The sequence below is a fragment of the Lipotes vexillifer genome, unplaced genomic scaffold (assembly GCF_000442215.2).
Source record: "Lipotes vexillifer unplaced genomic scaffold, Lipotes_vexillifer_v1.1 scaffold426, whole genome shotgun sequence".
In the NCBI taxonomy this organism is placed as follows: domain Eukaryota; kingdom Metazoa; phylum Chordata; class Mammalia; order Artiodactyla; family Lipotidae; genus Lipotes; species Lipotes vexillifer.
The window spans coordinates 2,896,384-2,920,735 of NW_006779491.1; the positions used below are offsets into that span (position 1 = coordinate 2,896,384).

The window sequence follows — 24,352 nt, forward strand, 5'->3', positions numbered from 1 at the left end:
CGCAGGAGCCGCTCCGCCACCGCCCGCCCCCCGCGCCCCCCGTGCGCCGCGCCCCCACCCCGGGGGCGGGGGCATGGGCCAGCGCCGCGTCCGCCGCCGCCCATCGCAGGCGCCCGAGCCCCGGGGCGCGGCGGGCAGCGGCCGCTGACGCGGGGCGCCGGCTGCCAACTTCGCGCGCGGAGCTCCCCGGCGGCGCAGTCCCGGCGGCGCGGGCGGCATGAAGACGAACCGCCGCGGCCGAGCGCTCCTGGCCGTGGCCCTGAACCTGCTGGCGCTGCTCTTCGCCACCACCGCCTTCCTCACCACTCACTGGTGCCAGGGCACGCAGCGGGTGCCCAAGCCGGTCTGCGGCCAGGGCGGGAGCGCCAACTGCCCCAACTCGGGCGCCAACGCCACGGCCAACGGCACCGCCGCCCCCGCCGCCGCCGCCGCTGCCGCCGCCGCCGCCGCCGCCGCGGGGAACGGCCCCCCTGGCGTCGAGCTCTACAGCTGGGAGACAGGCGACGACCGCTTCCTCTTCAGGAATTTCCACACTGGCATCTGGTACTCGTGCGAGGAGGAGCTCGGCGGGCTCGGTGAGTGAGCGGCGGCGCCCCGGGGCTCCGCTCCCGGCTCCTCCGGGCTGCGCGGCCCCGGCGCCCCAGACCCAAACCCGCGCTCCCTCCTCGCGCCCGGGCCGGCGGCCCGCGCCACCGCCAGGACGCCGTGCCCCGCGCTCCGCAGGCTCGGCCGAACGTTCGGGGGCGGGGAGCGCGGTGGGCAGGTCCGGGGGTGTCGAATGATGGCGTTCGGGACGCTCCGCCGTTTCAAGGTTCGGGCAGAGCTCGTGCCCCTTCCGAGCACCAGGCGCCTGTGGGGACGTCGCCGCGCCTTGGAGAGGCGCGTCTCCCGGCACCCACCCCGTTCCTTTCCGAGCCAGAACTCATCTCCATGCTCGCCCCTTCCCCCTCTTCCTTTCGCGGGGCACTGGCTACTCCCACCCATCCCTTCCCGCCTGGGGTGGCGGTGGTGTTGGCGCAGGGACTGTTGCTGTCAGCCGCCCCTTTCCACCGCAGATCCACAGAGCCAGAAGCCGAGGGGTTCGTTCTTCCACCCCCATCCCCAGCCCGCACTAAACCGCTCCCGGACCGGGTTTGGGCAGCACGGGGAGTGAGGAGTGGGGGCAGTCTGGTGGGTTCCCGGCAGGGAGCCCTTCGCGTCCCGGCCCCTGCCCGGGAGAATATGCGGCAGGAAAGCGGGACAGCTCGGCGAGGCTCGGATCAGAATTGGGGCGCGGGGTGGGGGGACTCTTCAGAAGGCAGATCAAACTGTTCCCTCGGCCTCGCACCCTTTCCTGGACCTGCCGCCGGAGGCAGCCAGGGCCGAAGTGTCCCCGAGGCAGGCATTGAGGCTAGGGCAGGGCTCAGGGGAAAGCTGCCTGGCAGTGGTTGTACCACATGCTGGGCATGCTGGTCCACACCACCCGGTACCTCCCAGACGATGTTGCTCCGAGTCCAAGTCTGGGGACCCTCTTGAGTGGAATTGACCTCTTTGCCCAAGGTTAAAATTCCCCCGTGCCTGCCTAGCTCTTTGATGTCAGCGTGGGCCTTGTGTGTAGTCTCATGTAGACAGGAGTGGGCCACAACCGCTAGTTTGCCCTGAATACGGCGTTGGCCTGACTGGTTTAAAGGACAGAGGGAGGAAGGTGTGAAATAAACCCGGGGAGGCTGCTGCCTCTGCCTGGAATGCCCTTCCCCACATCTTCCTTGGCTGGCTCCTCCTGAGCTCCAATGGGACTTCCTGACCCGCCTTCCCAGGTCGGGTTCCTTGGAGAGAAGACCTCCCTATCCCCCTTTGGAGGCAGGGTCTCCCCATCTTCGTAGCTCATCACCATTTTTATCTCCCCCATCACACTTGACACACCTGAAGTTTTCTGGGGGCATGTCTTTGGTCACCAGCTTCTTGTCTCCCTTACCTATAGGATGTCACTCCATGAGGGCAGGGCCCTAGCCGTCTTGTCCATTGCCATGCCCAGTTTCTGGGTACTTGTCTAGTGCATAGAAGGTCTTCAATACCTATTTGCAGGATAAATGTTGGATGAGGCTTCGGGACCATGAACCAGAGGTTTCCCAGGGTGCTGCCTGCTCTGTCTTGCCTGTAGGGGTGCCCCACTGAACTTTCCTGGGACCACCTGCTTGATGCCGGCTGTTTGCCAAAGACACTCCGAATAGGGTCCCACCCCTGACCAGTTTCACCCCATCAGACTCACTTCTGGTGTGCACTCAGGACTTGAATTTTTACTCTGGGATGTAATAATAATAATAATTTAATGATTTAATAATAATTAACCTTAAAAGACATCTCGGCTAAAATTCCCTGCTTTCCTCTCCCATGGAGGCCTCGGAATGCCTCATCCTGGGAAATATCTGCACCCTTTGGGGTAGGGTCCCCCCACCTCACCTCTGCCTCTCACCAAGTTTCTCCTTCGTGTAAAAACGCAGACTCCCTGCCCTTTTCTTTATGTACACACTTAAATCCAATGCTGTGTCCTGCAGCGGAGTTGCCCTGTCTCTGCCCCATGGAGTGCCTGGGCCCTCACTGGCCAGCTGAGCCTCTCAATTGTTTGAGGTCTCTCCTAGCTTCTTCCTGAAGGTCACGCCCCCCAACTCCTGCAGTTATTTCCCTGTAGCTTGCCCGTGTAGCTCCTCCAGAGCTTGACACAGAATGTTTAAAGCTAAGCATTAAAAAAATTGTTAATTAGAAACAATGCTAGCTCACATTTATTGAGCCCTTCATGTGTACCAGACATTGTTAAAACTTCTCACCGGCTGGATCTTGTTGAATCCTTGCCAACACCCTTGTGGCAGGCACTTCTATGGTGCCCATTTTTCAGATGAGGAATTTGAAGCTAAGAGAGGTTTTCCTCTGGCCTCACAGCTGATGAGGGGACCTGAATTGTCTTCATGGGGCACAAAGGAATCAAAATGAAGTGATCAGGGAAGAGAATGGTGCAGTTGGGGGTCAGAGAAAGGTGTGATCTGGGGGGCTCAGCATAAGACCCTCACCCCCAGTCCTTGGTTAGTAAAAACATTGATGGTTAGTTTGTTGGGTAAATAAACCAAACCCACAGTTTTCTCTTTCCTCTTGATCACTGTTGGCTAGAGATCGCCCCTCCCAGAAAATCACAATTTTCCTCCCTGGGAGCTTGGAAAATAGTTATCAGCCTGTCAGTGCTGGTGAGAAATTTGGGAGGTCTGAGCCAAGCTTTGGATGGTTTCCCCCACTGATCCTACAGTGCCCAAATCCTGCCCCTCCATGGTCACGGTACTGAAAGGGTGTCAGGAGGTACCTGGCCTCAAACTTTTGTTGCTATGACAACCTTTCTTCTGGGTTCTGCGACCATTTTAAAATTTATTTTCTACTTGAAGAGAAAAAAAAAAAAAACCCCAACAGCCCTCCCCGCCCCGAACAAAATCCTGTCGTCCCCGCCAGAACATCAAGGACCAACTTCCTTCCTTCATGCCCATGAAACTACAGGGAAGGCTTTCTTCCTTTCTCTGCATTTTATGTTCACTCCAATGAAAACACCAACCACGAAATACTAACCTCTCCGTGAGAAGCAGCTGCTAAATGTTCCTTCCTCTCAAACGCCTGTTTGGTAATTTCTTTCTGTGCTCAGAAAAACCTCTCCCCATTCTGGGCAGCCACAGGGAAATCTAATAAACCCTTTTCCCACACGAAAAATCTACGGCGTTCACAAAGAAAACTGCAGCCTGTCCTAAACAGACACAATTTCCCCAGACCCGGCACAAAGGAAGCTTTTCTCCTTCCTCCAAGAAGGAGCATCAGCCTCATTCAACAAACAGAAAGAGAAGTGTGGCCTCGACACAGAATTACCCCCAAGCCCTTCACGCAGATTGGATTTCTCTTCTGGATTAGATGCTCGGAAGGCTCGGGTGGGTGCAGACGCAGGCATTGGGGTTGGAGGGGCAGCAGAGAAAGGCCTGGAGGCGTCACGAGTGAAGGTCTGGAGGCGGGCAGGTGGGGATGGCAGGCAGGTGGCTGTGCTGACGGGGAGCACAGGTGATGTTGGACTTCAGTCTCAGGGAGTGTGTGTTGGAACCTCAGGAAATGGGTGGCTCCGGAGGACTGATGGGGTGGCAGGGTCTAGGAGGGCTTGTGAGGGTGGCTGGAGGGAAGTGCGATTGGGGCGGCCAGAGAGAAGGGAGAGACCAGTCAGGGGGAGGAGGAGCTGGACGTTTGGTGTCCTGACTCTAAACCCACTCTCTCCCCTGTCATGGGTGGGACAGTGCCCACTCTCTCTTGTAAAGGGTGGATGCCACGCACTGCCTCTTTTTAGCAGTGTGGTTTGGGCGAGGGCCTCAGTTTGCTGCCGTGTAGAATGGGGTTAGGGAGATCAGAGCAACTAGCAGCTGCTCATGGTGCAAGGATTCAGTGAAATAGTACAGGGAAGTGCCGGGCACCTGTTGGGTGTGTGAGTGCCCCTGGTCACCTCTGGGCTGCCACCTGTCTGAGCCACCCACGTCTCTCCTGTGGACTTCTGCAGCAGCCTCCCCGCTTCCACCATTGCCCCCACCCCTGCCAGTCCCCTGGCCACCCTGCATCTGAGTAATCATCAGATCCTGTCTCTCCTTTGCACAGCCCACCTCTGACAACTGCCCCTCCCCCCCCACTTAGAGTCAAAGCCACATCCTCCCCAAAGCTTGAGGCCCTGTGTGAAGGTGGCCCTCAGCCCCTCCCTGGCTACATGGCCTCTCTGCCTCTCTGGGGTCCTCTCCTCCCGCCTGGTCACTGGCTTCTGCCACACTGGCTCTTGACACCAGGCACGCTCCACCTCAGTGCCTTTGCACTGCCTTTCCCTCTGCCTGGAATGCTCTTCCCCCCAGTTGGCCACAAGACTGTTTCTGGAAACTTCTTGAAGTCAGCTCTTTCCCAGCACCCCATTCAATATTGATCTCCCCACACTTTTGCTGCTTGATTTTTCTGCTAGCATTTGCCACCGTTGACTTTTCCTCAGTGTTCCTCATTTGTTTTGTGTGTGGTCCACCAGCTCCGTGAAGGTGGAGGTTGAGTTTGTGTTGTTTCATGGCTGGCTCCCCAGTGCTCAGGACACTGGCAGCAGTAGGTGTTCAGTCAACATTTGTGGGATAGATGTTGGTTGTTATGTCTGTTGTTCTTTGTGTCCGGTTCTCTGCCAGGCTCTGAGTGTCTTCTTATGCTGCAGGGAAGCATGGGGCCCGGCCGGGGACCCCTCCCCTTCCGCTGAGGCTTCTGTTACATCTACCCCTCCTTACACACACACACACACACATATGCATGAGTGTGGGGCGGGCCCATAGCTCCTCAGGAGAAGGCCCCTGCCACCCCCCTGCCTTTCTTGCTTCCCCTTCATTTCTACAGAAAACCCCAGCTCTTCTGTCCGTCCCTTATATCATGCTGCTACATTTTCACAAGTATGAGGACGCATGTGATGTCCCCAACCTGGGGACCTGCGGCACTTGGGAATACGTTGGTGTAATATTAGGCCAGGAGCAGCTGATACATGAAGAGTTGGACTTTGAAGGGCATGGCTTGAGCCCCCAAAAGTGTTACTTCCTTTTGTTCCCATAACAGCCCTATGAGGTAGGTGCCATGGTTACACCTGATGAGGAAACCAAGGCACAGAGAGGTGAAGTGACTTGTTCAAGGTCACACAGCTTCCAAGTGGCAGAGTTGTGATATGCAGAAGGCTCCAGAGCCTGGCTCTTGCCTGTGGTGCTGTGCTGCACCCCGTCCCCCCAACCCAGTTCACGCAGCCTCCCCAGGCACCTCCAAGAGGCCTCATTGAGAAGGACGCTGCACCAGGTGTCATGAACCCTGGGTTCAAGTCCAGCCTCCAGTGCCAACTTGCTGAGTGACTTTAAACAAGTCACACTCCCTCTCTCTGTGGCCTTTTCTTTCCTTATGTGTAAAATGAGGGTTTTGTTTTGTTTTTTGTCTGGTTGATGGAGGCGGCAGAGCACCCCATGACCACAGGCCTTGGGGTCAGACAGTTCAGGCTCCAGCCACCATGACACCACTCACCTGCTGTGCGACCTCTGGCAGGGGCTTGCCCTCTCTGGGCCTCAGTTTCCTTGGCTGGGACAAGAGGACGATGATATCTGCCTCATGATAGTGTCCTTGGAGCTAAAGCAAGATAACGTGGATGCTTGGCTGGTACACAGCAATCACTCAATAATGGAGCTTTCGGTGACCTGACCTCGTGTCAGAGGCTGCAGACCCATAGCCATCGGGTCAGATCCAAACTGTCCATCTGTTTGTTTGGCCCTGCAGGGTCTTCAGCATCTTTGAATAAGTTGCCAATATTTGAAAATTGAGACACTTCACAGAAACATCTGGATTTATGGCTTTTCTCAAAAACCTGGCAGATCCATCAGCGCTGGGCCCAGGGTCCTGTGGGAGTGGCAGCTGCCCCTTCTGGGAGTCCATCGCCCACCCCTCCTCACTACTGAGGTAACTTTGCCACCTTCCAGGCGCTCAGGACCCAAGCCTTGGGGTCCTCCTTGGTGCCTCTTGCTCTCACATCCCACGTCTCATCCATGGGTGAATCCTGCCAGCTCTTCAGTCAGAATCCAGCCCCTGCCTGATCACGTTCCACCAGCTCTGCCCTGGCCGGGCCCCTGGTGCCTCTCCGCTGGACTAGGGCAGTAGCCCCTCCCTGGGCTCCCTGCTCCTGCCCTTGGCCCCCCACCATCTGTTCTCCACCCAGCAGCCAGAGGAATCCTGTTAAATCCGAGTCAGGTCACTTCCCTCCACTGCTCAGGGACCTCCTGTGCCTCTCATCTCGCTCAGTTACAGCCAAACGTCCTCCAAAGCACGTGGGCCCTTTGAAATTTGCCCCTATTGCCTCTCTGACCATCTCTCCCCGCAACTGCTCTGCTCCAGCCATACCAGCCTCCTTGCTGGTCCTTGAAGAGGCCAAGACCTCCTGCCTCAGGGCCTTTGCACTTGCTGTTCCTTCTGTGTGGGAACTCTTCTCCCAGATGTCTGCCAGGCTCCCTCCCTTCTCAGGCAGGTCTCTGCTCAAAGTTTCTCTTCTCAGTGAGACCTTCCCAGACCATACGATGTATATCAGTGACCTCACCACCCCCAAGCACTTCTCCCTCCCTCCTTATTCCCCCATCACTCTCATTATCGTCTTACCCACTACATATCACACTCATTTATCTTCTTTCTTTCATTAAAAAAAATTTAAAAGATTTTTATTGGAGTATAGTTGATTTACAATGTTGTGCTAGTTTCTGCTCTACAGCAAAGTGAATCAGTTATACACATACATATATACACTCTTTTTTAGATTCTTTTCCCATATAGGTCATTACAGAGTATTGAGTAGAGTTCCTGTGCTAAACCGTAGGTCCTTATTAGTTATCTATTTTATACATAGTAGTGTGTATATGTCAATCCCAATCTCCCAATTTATCCCTGCCCCCCTTTCCCCCTTGGTAACCATAAGTTTGTTTTCTATATCTGTGACTCTATTTCTGGTTTTCACTTGTCTTCTTTATTATGTCTCTGCCCTGCACGGATGCCAGCTCCATGGTGGCAGGACTTGGTCCATTTCATGTAATGCCATATCCCAGAAACTAGACGAGCTGGCATTGAGTAAGGGTTTGGTGAATACGTGTTGAAAGCATGTGGGATTCTAAGACCTTCTCAGGACTTGTGTGCAGTGAGAGGCCCCAAGCTCTGTGCCCATCATTCCCATGGACTTGTCAGATATTCTTTCTTCCCTCTTCCCTCCCCTGTTCTGCTCCCAAGAAGAGGTATTTAGTGGGCTGCTGTGAAGGGCTGAGGGGGTTCACTGTGGTCATCCTCCCTGTTTAAATCCTGGGGTACCAGACTCAGAACCATCTTGCAGGGATGCCGTGACCTTGGGCCTCTGTGCTGCCTGTGGGACCATCCACGGTGGTTAAGCTCTTCTGGTCTCAAGTGATAGAAGCAGACTCAGGCCCACTTAAGGATAAAGGGGAGTTTTTTTTTTTTTTGCGGTACGCGGGCCTCTCACCGTTGTGGCCTCTCCCGTTGCGGAGCACAGGCTCCGGACGCGCAGGCTCAGCGGCCATGCCATGAACTTTTGTCATTTGTGTTCCTCTTTAAGAAAAATGATACAAATTTAAAGATATGAAATTCCGGTGGCCCTTCCAATGCCCCTGCCCACACTTAGTGTAACTTATGGCAACAGAGATTCAAATTGGAGCAAGGCAGCAGTCTTTAATGAATTGGAATTAAAAATACCTTCCAAAAACATTACAAAAACAAAGTTACGCCTGGGGAGTTTTTAAGAAGGATGATGTTGCTGCCTACAGAATCCAGGCAAAGGCCTCGGAGGTCAGAGCCGGGACCTCCTGGGCTCCTGGAGGCCAGAGTTGACGAGTCCTCCCTCAGGTCTAGAGCCACCAACTAAAATCCTACAGGGGCCAGATTGGAAACCAAAGAGAGTAAACATACAGGGAGTGCAGGGGACTGTGGGGAACTGGGAGCGTCTGCCTGGCCTAAAGCGGCAGCTACTGTTCAGCTCCAGGTGACCATTATCATTGGGGGAGGGGAGACCGTGTGGTGCCAAGTTGTCCATTTTGTCAACCCTCCAGGTTTTTATACCAAACCTCTTTTTTTAAGTAAGAATTGATACCTGCCACTTTTATTTGTTTTATTCTTTCTCTGTTAGGAAAACATTAACAGGAGATGGATATTTATTAATAAAATAATACATTTGTAAATGAATGGTTATTATAAGAGCAATTGAAATAATATAGTTTTATTAAATCATGGAAATAGATGAACAGAAACTTATTTATATTAAAAATTGTAGATGTTACATTTTTAAAAATTTAGCTAAGTTGTTGAGGTATATTAGCTTGCTTTTATTTAAAATTTCTGAAAAATTGAAAATATTTCAAGTGTAATTTCTCAAATTTTGTTTTGACATATATACCAAACTTATTGATGGTTGAAATTTGGCAATGAATTCAATTATAAATAAGAAGCCCGCTCTGCAGGCCCAAAGCCAACACTTATGAGGGATGAGCAGACCCTGTCCTGCCAGTTTGCAACTTCTAAGCCAGAGCTCCGTTGTTCATGTGATTGGAGTCCCAGCTCCTTGTTTCCATGGTTATTGGTTCATGGTCTTGAGAGACAGTCTGATTGGACAGTGTGGTGCTGGTGGCCATGATGACTGGTCCAGTCTGCTCTGTTCTGGGAGTGGAGATGTAGGATTACACAGCTCCATCCTGTGGATAGAGGGAAGGGGAAGCCAGGGGAATAGGTAGGGGCTTGGGCAGACATCCCCAAAGGAGTCGACCATGTTAGGCAGGACACCAGGACTCACTGAAAGTGAGGGAAACTCACCTGAAATGGGCGTAAGAAAACAAACAAACGAACAATTTATGGTTGCTCTTTTAAAAAATTTTTCTTTTAATTTTTTAATACAGCAGTTTCTTATTAGTCATCAGTTTTATACACATCAGTGTATACATGTCAATCCCAATCGCCCAGTTCATCACACCACCATCCCCACGCCCCCCGCGACTTTCCCCCCTTGGTGTCCATACGTTTGTTCTCTACATCTGTGTCTCAACTTCTGCTCTGCAAACCGGTTCATCTGTACCATTTTTCTAGGTTCACATACATGCATTAATATACGATATTTGTTTTTCTCTTTCTGACTTACTTCACTCTGTATGATGGTCTCTAGATCCATCCACGTCTCAACAAATGACCCAATTTCATTCCTTTTTATAGCTGAGTAATATTCCATTATGTACCACATCTTCTTTATCCATTCGTCTGTCGATGGGCATTTAGGTTGCTTCCATGACCTGGCTATTGCATAGTGCTGCAATGAACATTGGGGTGCATGTGTCTTTTTGATTTATGGTTTTCTTTGTGTATATGCCCAGTAGTGGGATTGTTGGGTCATATGGTAATTCTGTTTTTAGTTTTTTAAGGAACCTCCATACTGTTCTCCATAGTGGCAGTATCAATTTACATTCCCACCAACAATGCAAGAGGGTTCCCTTTTCTCCACACCCTCTCCAGCATTTGTTGTTTGTAGATTTTCTGATGACGCCCATTCTAACTGGTGTGAAGTGATACCTCATTGTAGTTTTGATTTGCATTTCTCTAATAATTAGTGATGTTGAGCAGCTTTTCTTTCATGTGCTTCTTGGCCAGCTGTATGTCTTCTTTGGAGAAATGTCTATTTAGGTCTTCTGCCCATTTTTAGATTGAGTTGTTTGTTTCTTTAATATTGAGCTGCATGAGCTGTTTATATATTTTGGAGATTAATCCTTTGTCCATTGATTCATTTGCAAATATTTTCTCCCATTCTGAGGGTTGTCCTTTCATCTTGTTTATGGTTTCCTTTGCTGTGCAAAAGCTTTGAAGTTTCATTAGGTCCCATTTGTTTACTTTTGTTTTTATTTCCATTACTCTAGGAGGTGGATCAAAAAAGATATTGCTGCAATTTATGTCAAAGAGTGTTCTTCCTATGTTTTCCTTTAAAAGTTTTATAGTGTCTGGTCTTACATTTAGGTCTCGAACCCATTTTGAGTTTATTTTTGTGTTTGGTGTTAGGGAGTGTTCTAATTTCATTCTTTTACATGTAGCTGTCCAGTTTTCCCAGCACCACTTATTGAAGAGACTGTCTTTTCTCCATTGTATATCCTTGCCTCCTTTGTCATAGATTAGTTGACCACAGGTGTGTGGGTTTATTATCTCTGGGCTTTCTATCTTGTTCCATTGATCTATGTTTCTGTTTTTGTGCCAGTACCATATTGTCTTGATTACTGTAGCTTTGTAGTATAGTCTGAAGTCAGGGAGTCTGATTCCTCCAGCTCCGTTTTTTTCCCTCAAGACTGCTTTGTCTATTTGGGGTCTTCTGTGTCTCCATACAAATTTTAAGACTTTTTGTTCTAGTTCCGTGAAAAATGCCATTGGTAATTTGATAGGAATTGCATTGAATCTGTAGATTGCTTTGGGTAGTAGAGTCATTTTCACAATATTGATTCTTCCAATCCAAGAACATGGTATATCTTTCCATCTGTTGATATCATCTTTAATTTCTTTCATCAGTGTCTTATAGTTTTCTGCATACAGGTCTTTTGTCTCCCTAGGTAGGTTTATTCCTAGGTATTTTATTATTTTTGTTGCAATGGTAAATGGGAGTGTTTCCTTAATTTCTCTTTCAGATTTTTCATCATTAGTGTATAGGAATGCAAGAGATTTCTGTGCATTAATTTTGTATCCTGCAACTTTACCAAATTCATTGATTAGCTCTAGTAGTTTTCTGGTGGCATCTTTAGGATTCTCTATGTATAGTATCATGTCATCTGCAAACAGTGACAGCTTTACTTCTTCTTTTCCAATTTGTATTCCTTTTATTTCTTTTTCTTCTCTGATTGCTGTGGCTAGAACTTCCAAAACTATGTTGAATAATAGTGGTGAGAGTGGGCAACCTTGTCTTGTTCCTGATCTTAGTGGAAATGGTTTCAGTTTTTCACCATTGAGGACGATGTTGGCTGTGGGTTTGTCATATATGGCCTTTATTATGTTGAGGTAGGTTCCCTCTATGCCCCCTTTCTGGAGAGTTTTTATCATAAATGGGTGTTGAATTTTGTCAAAAGCTTTTTCTGCATCTATTGAGATGATCCTATGGTTTTTATACTTCAGTTTGTTAATGTGGTGTATCACATTGATTGATTTGCGTATACTGAAGAATCCTTGCATCCCTGGGATAAATCCCACTTGATCATGGTGTATGATCCTTTTAATGTGCTGTTGGATTCTGTTTGCTAGTATTTTGTTGAGGATTTTTGCATCTATGTTCATCAGTGATATTGGCCTGTAGTTTTCTTTCTTTGTGACATCCTTGTCTGGTTTTGGTATCAAGGTGATGGTGGCCTCGTAGAATGAGTTTGGGAGTGTTCCTCCCTCTGCTATATTTTGGAAGAGTTTGAGAAGAATAGGTGTTAGCTCTTCTCTAAATGTTTGATAGAATTCGCCTGTGAAGCCATCTGGTCCTGGGCTTTTGTTTGTTGGAAGATTTTTAATCACAGTTTCAATTTCAGTGTTTGTGATTGGTCTGTTCATATTTTCTATTTCTTCCTGATTCAGTCTTGGCAGTTTGTGCATTTCTAAGAATTTGTCCATTTCTTCCAGATTGTCCATTTTATTGGCATAGAGTTGCTTGTAGTAATCCCTCATGATTTTTTTTATTTCTGCAGTGTCAGTTGTTACTTCTCCTTTTTCATTTCTGATTCTATTGATTTGAGTCTTCTCCCTTTTTTTCTTGATGAGTCTGGCTAATGGTTTATCTCATGTGGGATTTTCCCGGACCCTGGCACGAACCCGTGTCCCCTGCATCGGCAGGCGGACTCCCAACCACTGTGCCACCAGGGAAGCCTCCAGCTTTCTTTTGATTTCCATTGGCTTGGAATATCTTTTTCCATCCCCTCACTTTCAGTCTGTATGTGTCCCTAGGTCTGAAGTGGGTCTCTTTAGACAGCATACAGATGGGTCTTGTTTTTGTTTCCATTCAGCAAGCCTGTGTCTTTTGGTTGGAGCATTTAATCCATTCACGTTTAAGGTAATTATCGATATGTATGTTCCTATGACCATTTTCTTAATCGTTTTGGGTTTGTTTTTGTAGGTCCTTTTCTTCTCTTGTGTTTCCCACTTAGAGAAGTTCCTTTAGCATTTGTTGTAGAGCTGGTTTGGTGGTGCTGAATTCTCTTAGCTTTTGCTTGTCTGTAAAGCTTTTGATTTCTCCATCAAATCTGAATGAGATCCTTGCTAGGTAGAGTGATCTTGGTTGTAGGTTCTTCCCTTTCATCACTTTAAGTATATCATGCCACTCCCTTCTGGCTTGTAGAGTTTCTGCTGAGAAATCAGCTGTTAACATTTTGGGAGTTCCCTTGTATGTTATTTGTCATTTTTCCCTTGCTGCTTTTTGTCTTTCATTTTTGCCAGTTTGATTACTATGTGTCTCGGCATGTTTCTCCTTGGGTTTATCCTGTATGGGACTCGCTGCGCTTCCTGGACTTGGGTGGCTATTTCCTTTCCCATGTTAGGGAAGTTTTCGACTATAATCCCTTCAAATATTTTCTCTGGTCCTTTCTCTCTCTCTTCTCCTTCTGGGACCCCTATAATGCGAATGTTGTTGCATTTAATGTTGTCCCAGAGGTCTCTTAGGCTGTCTTTTCTTTTCATTCTTTTTTTTTTTTTTCGGTATGCGGGCCTCTCACTGCTGTGGCCTCTCCCGTTGCAGAGCACAGGCTCCGGACGCGCAGGCTCAGCGGCCATGGCTCACGGGCCCAGCCGCTCTGCGGCATGTGGGATCTTCCCGGACCAGGGCACGAACCTGCGTCCCCTGCATTGGCAGGCGGACTCTCAACCACTGTGCCACCAGGGAAGCCCTCTTTTCATTCTTTTTTCTTTATTCTGTTCCGCAGCAGTGAATTCCACCATTCTGTCTTCCGGGTCACTTATCTGTTCTTCTGCCTCAGTTATTCTGCTGTTGATTCCTTGTAGTGTAGTTTTCACTTCAGTTATTGTATTGTTCATCTCTGTTTGTTTGTTCTTTTAATTCTTCCAGGTCTTTGTTAAACATTTCTTGCATCTTCTCGATATTTGCCTCCATTCTTTTTCCGAGGTCCTGGATCGTCTTCACTATCATTATTCTGAATTCTTTTTCTGGAAGGTTGCCTATCTCCACTTCATTTAATTGCTTTTCTGGGGTTTTATCTTGTTCTTTCATCTGGTACATAGCCCTCTGCCTTTTCATCTTTTCTATGTTTCTGTGAATGTGGTTTTTGTTCCACAGGCTGCAGGATTGTATTTCTTCTTGCTTCTGCTGTCTGCCCTCTGGTGGATGAGGCTATCTAAGAGGCTTAAGCAAGCTTCCTGATGGGAGGGACTGGTGGTGGGTAGAACTGGGTGTTTCTCTGGTGGGCAGAGCTCAGTAAAACTTTAATCCGCTTGACTGCTGATGGGTGGGGCTGGGTTCCCTCCCTGTTGGTTGTTTGGCCTGAGGCAACCCAACACTGGAGCCTATCTGGGCTCTTTGATGGGGCTAATGACAGACTCTGGGAGGGCTCTCGCCCAGGCATACTTCCCAGAACTTCTGCTGCCAGTGTCCTTGTCCCCACGGTGAACCACAGCCACACCCCTCCTCTGCAGGAGACCCTCCAACACTAGCAGGTAGGTGTGGTTCAGTCTCCCCTGGGGTCACTGCTCCATCACCTGGGTCCCGATGCGCACACTACTTTGTGTGTGCCCTCCACAAGTGGAGTCTCTCTTTCCCCCAGTCCTGTCGAAGTCCTGCAATCAAATCCCATGAGCCTTCAAAGTCTGATTCTCTAGGAATTCCTCCTCCCATTGCCGGACCCCCAGGTTGGGAAGCCTGACGTGGGACTCAGAACCTTCACTCCAGTGGGTGGACTTCTGTGATATAAGTGTTCTCCAGTCTGTAAGTCACCCACCCAGCATTTATGGGATTAGATTTTGCTGTGATTGTGCCCCTCCTTATGTCTCTTTGTGGCTTCTCCTTTGTCTTTGGATGTGGGGTATCTTTTTTGGTGAGTTCCAGTGTCTTCCTGTCGATGATTGTCCAGCAGCTAGTTGTGATTCTGGTGTTCTCACAAGAGGGAGTGAGAGCGTGTCCTTCTACTCTGCCATCTTGGTTCCTCTCCTATGGTCGCTCTTGATAGAAAGTCTCCTAAGAAAAGTCTGGGGTTGTGTCATGGCTGGATCACAGTGTTATTGGGAATTTCTCTTTCCAGCCCTTGGCTCTGCCCTCTTCTGGATTAGCTTCATTCTGAAGTGCACTCTCCCACTGTGGTCAGCCCCCGAAGCTTTGAGCTTACCTCCTGTCCTTCCAGTAACTTCAGGGCAAAAAGAGATCCTACTCCCCAGAGTTCCAAACAAAAGTCCCAGAACTGGTTCTCATTGGACCGACTTGGACTGAACTGATGGGTGTGGCCAGAGGGGTAGATGGTGTTGATGAGGACGGGTCCCCCTAAGCCATGAGGCCTGAGAGTGGAAAAGGGGAATGTCAGTTGGCCCTTGGCTCAGCAATGCTGTGTAACAGCAAAACCTCAGGGGCAGACAGTTGTAAGCATTTACTTAGCTCAGGAGTCTGTGGGTCCATATTTAGGTTGGGCCTAAATGTTAGGTAACTCACATGTGTGATGGTCGCTGGCTATTGGCTGGAGTGAAGGAGGCAGCTGGGCCACGTGCCTCTTGTCCTTCAACAGGCTGGCCTGGGCATGTTCTCAGATGGTGTCAGAGATGTAAAAGCCAGAGGAAGCCAAATTGTGCAGGTGCTTTTCAAGCCTCTGCTTACGTCACATTTACTTACATCCCATTGGCCAAAGCAAATCATGCGGCTGAGCCTGGAGTCACTGCCGGGGGGCACCACAGAGTTATAATGGCCAAGGGCACGGATACAGGAGGGGTGAAGAATTGGGACCATTAAAGCAATCACTGTATCGTAGGTGGTTCGTCAAAATCGAGGACTTGTCCCAGTAAGAGGGGAAATAGATGCTGGTCAGATGAGAACAACAGATGCCCCCTACTTACACACCAGGGATACATCTGGGAGCTGAAGGAGTCTGTGGCCATGCCCTCCATCCCTGGCCTAATTCCTTTTTAGCCAAGGCACTGCAGCTGTTCTTGAGTCAGAGGTTCTTAATTGTGTGGGGTTCTGGGGCTCTGTGATGCTGGGATGAAACCAGGGTCCTCTATCCAGAGAAATGCGTCCCCCTAAACACACAATTTGGCCTACAGTTTCCCGAGGCCCACACTGGAGACCACACCAGGTTGAGAACCTCTGATTCATCTGGTGTTTCCCAAAGTTGGCTGTGCCCCAGTCATCTGGAGAACTTGTTAAAATACAGATTCCCAGGGTCTTGCCCTTGGACGTACTGCTGGATGGGTCCAGGGATCTGTATTTCCCCAGGGGTTTCCAGAGCACAGCAGGCATGGGCACCAGTGTTCCCATCCAGGCCTCTCATTCTGCATCTGGGAGGGAGGCAGCAGGCAGGGCTAGCGCAGAGCATGGCGCAGAGCATGGCTGCCAGCCCACCTCAGCCTCCTGCTCCCTGCTGTGCCTTGTTGCCTCCCTCCGCTTCCTTTCCCACCACTGGGCGTTTGCTGTTCCCTTCCTCTAAATACGAAGAACTTGTCTCAGCTGTCATGTCCGCAGACCCTCCCCAAGCCCCAGCCCTCACTGCTGTGTCCTCCCAAGGTTTCTTTTCTTCACAGCACTTACCACTCACTGAAATGACCTTTTTTTTTTTTTTTCTGTGCACATTTACGATTTGTACCTCTCATCCTAAAGTGAGCAGCTCAGAGCAGACCAGAGACCATGTTCAACTTCTGACCGTGGTGTCCCAGGACCAGAACGCAGTGGTCCTTAGGAAGTGGCAGAATCCCTTTGGGTGGGAGAGCTGATACCCAGGGTCTCAATGTCCCAGGATGCGCGTCTTCCATGGGATGTGCACGTTATCTTGGACATGCTTAAAGCAAAATTAAGCATTGAGGGCTGCCAGGAGGGCCAGGTTGTGTGTGTGTGTGTGTGTGTGTGTGTGTGTGTGTGTAGGGGGTGGCAGGCAGGATCGGCCAGCCGAGCACAGAGGCCCTCCTGGCCAGTGGGGAGTGCCCCACAGTCCCCCAGGCCTGTTCCAGAGGGTGGAGCCCGGGGCTCCAGGACTTTCCAGGTGCTGGTCAGAGGTGAGGAGAGGCCCTCAGCACACTTGGAGTGGAAGCCTGGGCAGGCTCGCAGGACTCTGAGGAAGATGTGGTCTGGATGGGGACAGAGGTTTAGAGCAGAGCAAGCAGGAGCTTTTCCTCTTCTGAGTTTTCAGAGGAAACGTGGTTCTCAGTTTCCCCATCTGACAAGTGGGGTGATAGTCCTGAGCTCTTGGACCAGCCTGTGATTCCTGGTTGCTTAAATCTACTCTAACTGGGAGGCCAGAATCACTGTCAAAAAATGAATATGGCGGCACTGGCCTCTGTCATTGGATTCTAGCTGGGTGCTGGTGTTGGAAAGGTGTGAGAGGTGGCCTGGCCCCAACCTGCCCATGCTGAGGCTGCCTCCTAGTGGCTTTTGGACAACTTGGCTGCAGGCTCCTCTCTCAGGGGCTGCCCACTTCCTGCTGGTGGACACCAGCGGGGGGTGTCCTAGCTCCAGCTTCTGGGAGCTGAGCTGGAGCCTGGGGGAGGGGCAGTGGCTGTGGGGGCCTGGTCCTGTGTCCCAGCGTCCCAGGGAGTGGGTCAGAGATGGCAGATACACCCAGCATATGGGAGGGACCCAGGGAAAGGCTGAGATCAGACAGAGGAGCCAGGAAGGGAGGTAATGAAAGAGGGTGACAGAGACAGAGAGAAAGGGGACACGTACAGGTGGGGCGAGAGCGAGAGTGGGGGGCAGTGAGGCAGAGAGACACACAGATACAGAGAGAGACACAGGGATGCAGAGAGAGTCACAGACACAGGGACACACATACAGACGATGGAGAGACACAGGGATAAACACAGAGACTGAAACCAGGAGAGAAAAAGAGAAACTGAAAGGGAGAGATACAGAGAGAGAGAGAAACACACAGAGACACACACAGACAGACAGACACACACTCACAAGAGCAGGCCTGAGGAGCTGGGAGGAGAGGCGAGTGAGGGGAGCCTGAAACAGCCCCCGGGAGGCGGGAAGGAGCACATACGGCCCCTTCTTGCTGCTCTTTTCCAGGACGGCTGCGTCCATGGCGAGAGGAGGCAGCTCTGCCCAGGGGCCTCAGCTCCCGGTGACTGGCAGGTGGGAAAGGCAGGGCAGCCAGGTCAGTCCCTCCCCCAGGCTCCTCCCTCCTCCTCCCTCCATCCCTCCGCTGCTGGTGGGAGTGGGTGGGCTTGGCTTTTTGGTGCTGGAGGGGCTTCTGCCCATCACGGCTCTCCAGCCCCTCTCTGAACTGTCACAAGTCAATAATAAGGATGATGGTGACGACTCATGTATGAGAATAATAAAAACATCTTAGCAAAACTATGGTATTTTTTCCTCACATCTTTATTGGATTATAATTGCTTCACATTTTTGTGTTAGTTTCTGCTGTATAACAAAGTGAATCAGCTATACGTATACATACATCCCCATATCCCCTCCCTCTTGAGCCTCCCTCCCACCCTCCCTACCCCACCCCTCTAGGTGGTCACAAAGCACCGAGCTGATCTCCCTGTGCTATGCGGCTGCTTCTCACTAGTGATCTATTTTACGTTTGGTAGTGTATACATGTCAGTGCCACTCTCTCACTTCACCCCAGCGTACCCTTCCCCCCGTGTCCTCAAGTCCATTCTCTACGTCTGCGTCTTCATTCCTGCCCTGCCACTAGGTTCATCAGTACTGTTTTTTTTTTTTAGATTCCATGTATATGCATCAGCATATGGTATTTGTTTTTCTCTTTCTGACTTTCTTCACTCTGTATGACAGACTCTAGGTCCATCCACCTCACTACAAATAACTCTGTTTCGTTCCTTTTTATGGCTGAGTAATATTCCATTGTATATATGTGCCACATCTTCTTTATCCATTCATCTGTCGATGGACACTTAGATTGCTTCCCTGTCCTGGCTATTGTAAATAGAGCTGCAGTGAACATTGTGGTACACGACTCTTTTTGAATTATGGTTTTCTCAGGGTATATGCCCAAGAGTTGGATTGCTGGGTCATATGGTAGCTCTGTTTTTAGATTTTTAAGGAACCTCCATGCTGTTCACCATAGTGGCTGTATTAATTTACATTCCCACCAACAGTGCAGGAGGGTTCCCTTTTCTCCACACCCTCTCCAGCATTTATTGTTTCTAGATTTTTTGATGATGGCCATTCTGGCTGGTATGAGGTGATTCCACTCTGTGGTTTTGATCTGCATTTCCCTAATGATTAGTGATGTTGAGCATCCTTTCATGTGTTTGTTGGCCATCTGTATGTCTTCTTTGGAGAAATGTCTATGTAGGTCTTCTGCCCATTTTTGGATTGGGTTGTTTGTTTGTTTTTTTTTTTTTTTTTGCGTTACGCGGGCCTCTCACTGCTGTGGCCTCTCCCGTTGCGGAGCACAGGTTCCGGACGCGCAGACTCAGAGGCCATGGCTCACGGGCCCAGGCGCTCCGCGGCATGTGGGATCCTCCCGGACCGGGGCACGAACCCGCGTCCCCTGCATCGGCAGGCGGACTCCCAACCGCTGCGCCACCGGGGAAGCCCTGTTTGTTTTTTTGATATTGAGCTGCATGAGCTGTTCGTACATTTTGGAGATTAATCCTTTATCAGTTGCTTCGTTTGCAGGTATTTTCTCCCATTCTGAGGGTTGTTTCTTCGTCTTAAAACTATGGTATTTTATTAGTCATTCACAGCCTAAGTAAACTCAGTACATGGGAGGCAGCTTCTCCGCAAGTCAACTGGATCTGTACCCTTGTCGCCTCTGGGACACACTTGTGGAGCCTCCCCTCCCCTCTGTCCTGTTTGTCCCCCCTTCACGCTGGGCCTCTGTCCACCCTGCTTTCTCTCTCTGAGGGTGCAGCTCTGGAAGAACTCCCGTCCATCCCTCCCATGCTCTCGGCTGCTGGCTTTGTCCCCTGCTGCCCCACTCTGCCGAACCCCACCTCAGGAGAAATCTGGGTGGTCCTGGAAGAGGCGCAGAGGGAGGGAGACCCTCCCCAGACACAGCCGGGGTGGGAGAGGGTGGACACAAGTCTCAGTGTCTCCACTCAGTTGATACCTCTGCTCAGAGCTCTAACCAGCATCTCCAGTGAACAAGCCCTCAACCCGCCGCCTGTTCTTCTGCCCTCACCAGCTGGGGTAGAGGCTGGGTCACTCTGCCCTGATCATGCAAATCCGGGAGGGTTCAAACAACCCTGGGGGCTCTGTTCCCTGCTGTCCCCATCAGGGACTCAGGTAAAACCTGAGGAGCCTCTGTCTCCGGGTTCCTTGGCTGTAGAAGCAGGAAAGGGGGATGAGTTTCTGCCCAGAAGTGGCTCATGCCATTTGGCTTGCATTTCATTGGCCAAAGCAAGTCACATGGCCATAGCTAATCTCGTCCGGGGCTGGAGTGTTGCTATCCTGCCAGGTGCCTAGAAAGCAGAGGACTGGGAAGATTGGTGACACCATGAAAGGCTACCTCACCCTCACCTGTCCCTCTCAGCTCCATCTCAAGAAACAATAAAGGACAATGCCATCTTTCCCAGGCAAAACCTTGGAGTCCTCTTTATCTCCTCTCTCTGTCTCTGTCTCTGTCTCTGTCTCTCTCTCTCTCTCTCACACACACACACACACACACACACACACACACACACGCACACATACACACACACAACACCACTACCACCATCACCACCACCATTCAATCCATCAGCAAATCCTGTTGGCTTCTTTTAAAAATACTTCCAGAGTCCAACTGTTGCTGCCTCTCTCCTCTGCCACCCTGGTCCGAGCCAGCACCATCTCTTACCTGGACGACTCCAGCCCCGCCTCACTGGTCCTCCTGCCTCACGTGTCCCCACAGTCTGCCGAGGGACCCTACTACACATCAGACCTCATTCCTCTGCTTAAGCCCTCTAGTGGCTCCCATCTCACTTGGGTGTAGCCAGAGTCCTCCCAGTGGCTGCAAGATGTAACTTGTCCCTGATGCCCCTCTGCCTCGTCTCTCACTACATACTTTCTTGTTTCCTCAGCTCCAGCCCTGCTATCCTCTGGGCCTTTGCACAGATGCCCCAGGCATGTTCCTGCCTCAGGGCCTTTGCACTTGCAGTTCCCTCAGCCTGAAGACTCTTCCCTGAGATTTCTGCCCCCTCACTTTAATAAAATGCCTCCTTTCGTTCGAGATCTTTTCTGGTCACCCTATTTAAAATTCCGACCCCAGCACACCCTCTTCCACCACTCAGCTTAATTTTTTTTTCATAACACTTTTCCCTTGTGACATTCTATCAGTCCCTGGACCTACCTGGATCTGCCAGCCACACTCTGAGAACCACTAGCTGCTTAACTCTGTTTTATGGCCAAGGACACTCAGGTCTCTGCAGGGGAGCAGACCTCCTGTAAACCACACCTGTCACTAGCAGAGCTCGTGCTGGGTCCTGGACTGCATCCCCCTCAGCCCTGGCTTCTAGTTGCTGGTCCTCGATTATCCCTTGAAGATCCACAGACCTTGATGTCTAGTTTCCTGACTTTTGCTCTATTTGTCAGAAGAGCTGTTATTTAAAAAATGGCACTCCCTGGCCTCCCCAAAGCCACATTTCCTGGGACTGGTGGGAAGTTGGAAAACTTCCAATTTTTATTCATTCTTTCATTCATGTTCATGAATACCTACTATGTTCTTTCTAGGTTTTGTTTAGGTGCAGAGATTATGGCAGCAAACAAGACATGAAGCTTTTAATCTCATGGAGCTTACATTCTAGAGCAGGGAAACTTTATATATTTGTGCATTTAACCTACATTTACTGAGTCCCTGTTGAGGCCACTGTGGATTCAGTGGTGAACAAAACAGACAAAGGCTCTGACTTCACGGAGCTTACGTTCTAGAGGGGATGGACTATGAGAATGGTTTTATCGCTCATCATGGCTTATGCAGCATCAGATTCCCTGGGACTTAGGGGCCAGGGAAGCAGTTGGACCCCCTGAGGGCTAACAGGCCACTCACTGCTTCCATGTGTGTTCTTAATTGCATAAGCCAGTCACATCTCTGTGACTTTTCAAGGCTGCTTTCTTTTTTTTTAATTGAAGTGTAATTGATTTACAATGTTGTGTTGGTTTCTGGTGTGCAGCAACATGACTCAGATATATATATATATATATATATATAATTTTTTTTCTTTTTCAGATTCTTTTCCATTATAGGTTATTACAAGATATTGAATATAGCTCCCTGTGCTATACAGTAGGCCCTTGTTGTTTATTATGTTTTATTTTATTTTTTAATCTGTGGTAGAGTCAGAATACTCACTGTCTTTAATGGAGTTTTTAAACTTGAAGTGTAGTTGATTTACATATTGTGTTAGTTTCAGTTTCAGGTGTACCGCGCAGTTATATGGGTGTGTGTGTGTGTGTGTGTGTGTGTGTGTATTCTTTTTCAGACTCTTTTCCCTTATAGGTTATTACAAAATATTGAGTATAATTCCCTGTGCTATATAGTAGGTCCTTGTTGGTTATCTATTTTATATATAGCGGTGTGTATCTGTGAATCCCAAACTCCTAATTTATCTCTCCATGACTTTCCCCGTAATTTAAGTTTGTTTTCTATGCCTGTGAGTCTGTTTCTGTTTCGTAAATAAGTTCATTTGTATCATTTTTTTTAGTTTCCACATATAGGTGATATCATATGATATTTGTTTTTCTCTGTCTGACTTACTTCACTTAGTATGACAATCCCTAGGTCCATCCATGTTGCTGCAAATGGCATGATTTCATTCTTTTTTATGGCTGAGTAGTATTCCATTGTATGTACGTACCACATCTTCATTATCCATTCATCTGTCAATGGACATTTAGGTTGCTCCTCAAGCCTGTTCTTCAGTCCCCCTCCAATGGTGTTGGAGTAGGGTTTTGAGACCTGTGGTCATCTTCCCGCATATGAACCCTCACCTGCTGGCCCAGTTGTCCTGACCCTTGAAGTATTTTCCAGGATAGTTATTTCCATCTTGAAAGATTTGTCCTCCTTTGTAATAAGAGGTTATTTAAGGATTTTTCTGGAAGCTCTCCTCTTGTCTTCTTTGGTTTTCATTCATTCAGACATTTTTTTTTTTTTTTTTTTCGCGGTACGCAGGCCCCTCACTGTTGTGGCCTCTCCCGTTGCGGAGCACAGGCTCTGGACGCGCAGGCTCAGCGGCCATGGCTCACGGGCCCAGCTGCTCCGCGGCACGTGGGATCTTCCCGGACCGGGGCACGAACCCGTGTCCCCTGCATCGGCAGGCGGACTCTCAACCACTGTGCCACCAGGGAAGCCCCAGACATGTTTTTTGAGCACCTACTCTGTGCTGGGTCCTTTCCTCTATACCAGAAATACTTGGTGAACTCGATGAATGAGGTCCCTGCTCACAGGGAGCTCACATTCCAGTGGAGAGAGAGAAAATAAATAAGTTAAAAAGGGATAAAGCAATAATTTCATTTATCAATCATTATAGACCTAAGTGCTATGAAGCAGGGTCATGAGGTAGCATGTGAGGGTGGAGTTCTTGATGGGGTGTCAGGGAAACTTCTTTGAAGGGGTGACATTTGAACTGAGACCTGAATGACTAGGATAAGGTGGCCACTCAGAGTTCTGGTGTGGGGGAGGGCATTCTAGGCAGAGTAAGTTCATCCGTTTTCTACTTCTTGAGTCAATTTTTAGTGGATTGTATTTTCTCTGAAAATAATTTATTCATCAAGAGATTCGAACTTATTTGCATAAAATTTAGCAAAGTATTTTCTTATGATTAGAAGAAAAAGTCTCTCTTTGATGAGTTTCCTCTTTGTACTCCTAGTCCTGTGTATTTTTTTCTCTTTCTCTTGATTTACCTTGCTGAGATCTGCTGAGGGTGATATGGGTCCTGGTGAAAATTGCTTCTCAGACCTTCCAGAAAGAGCAGACTGGCTTGAAATCTTTACATGGGATCTGAACTGAGATGTCATAGCCTCGGGTTGGAGGCTCTGGTAATTTGTTCCAGCTTCCTCCCTTGTTTTTGGTCCAGGTCTTGCCAGCTAGGCTGTTTTATTGCCCTCCCCCACTTTTTTTTTTTTTTTCCCCAAAGAATCTGTACTCTTGTATTTATAAATTCTATTTGTTCAAATTTCCTAATGCATCATTAAATTTCTTTGGGCTTACTTTTCTGAGGTTTGTTTTGTTAGTGTTTTCAAGTACTTGAAAACTTTGTTTCCATAGTTTAAAAAAAGAATGTGTTTAAGGCTATGAGTTTGCCTATGAGCACCACTTTGGTCATATCTTGTGAGTTTTAAAATGCATGGGACTTCCCTGGAGGTCCAGCGGTTAAGCTTCCATGCTTCCAATGCAGGGGACGTAGGTCTGATCCTTGGTTGGGGAGCTAAGATCCAACATGCTGCATGGCCAAAAAAAAAAAAAAAAAAAAAAAAATGCAGTGCCTTTTTCAAAATTGTTTTCTCAAAATTCTGTAATTACAATTTTGTTTCTAGCAGTTCTGAAATTTCAGGTTTTTTTCTTCATTGATCCAAGAATAATTTAGTGGAGCATTAAACATTTCCTGGTGCTTTGCCTAATTTGCTTACATTTTGGTCATTAATTTCTAGTTTTACTGAATGTTGGAGGAGGTGGCCTGTGAGGTTCTA

General features: G+C 49.1%; 1 protein-coding gene across 1 annotated transcript in view; it reads left to right on the plus strand.

Annotated features, from left to right (window-relative positions):
- The first annotated feature begins 217 nt into the window (after positions 1 to 217).
- The window catches only part of GSG1L (GSG1 like), a 223,060-nt gene continuing 198,925 nt past the window's right edge, over positions 218 to 24,352 (plus strand). Inside the window, exon 1 of the mRNA XM_007452837.1 lies at positions 218 to 575. Within this exon, the coding sequence (XP_007452899.1) occupies positions 218 to 575 (358 nt within the window). The remainder of the gene's footprint in view (positions 576 to 24,352) is intronic.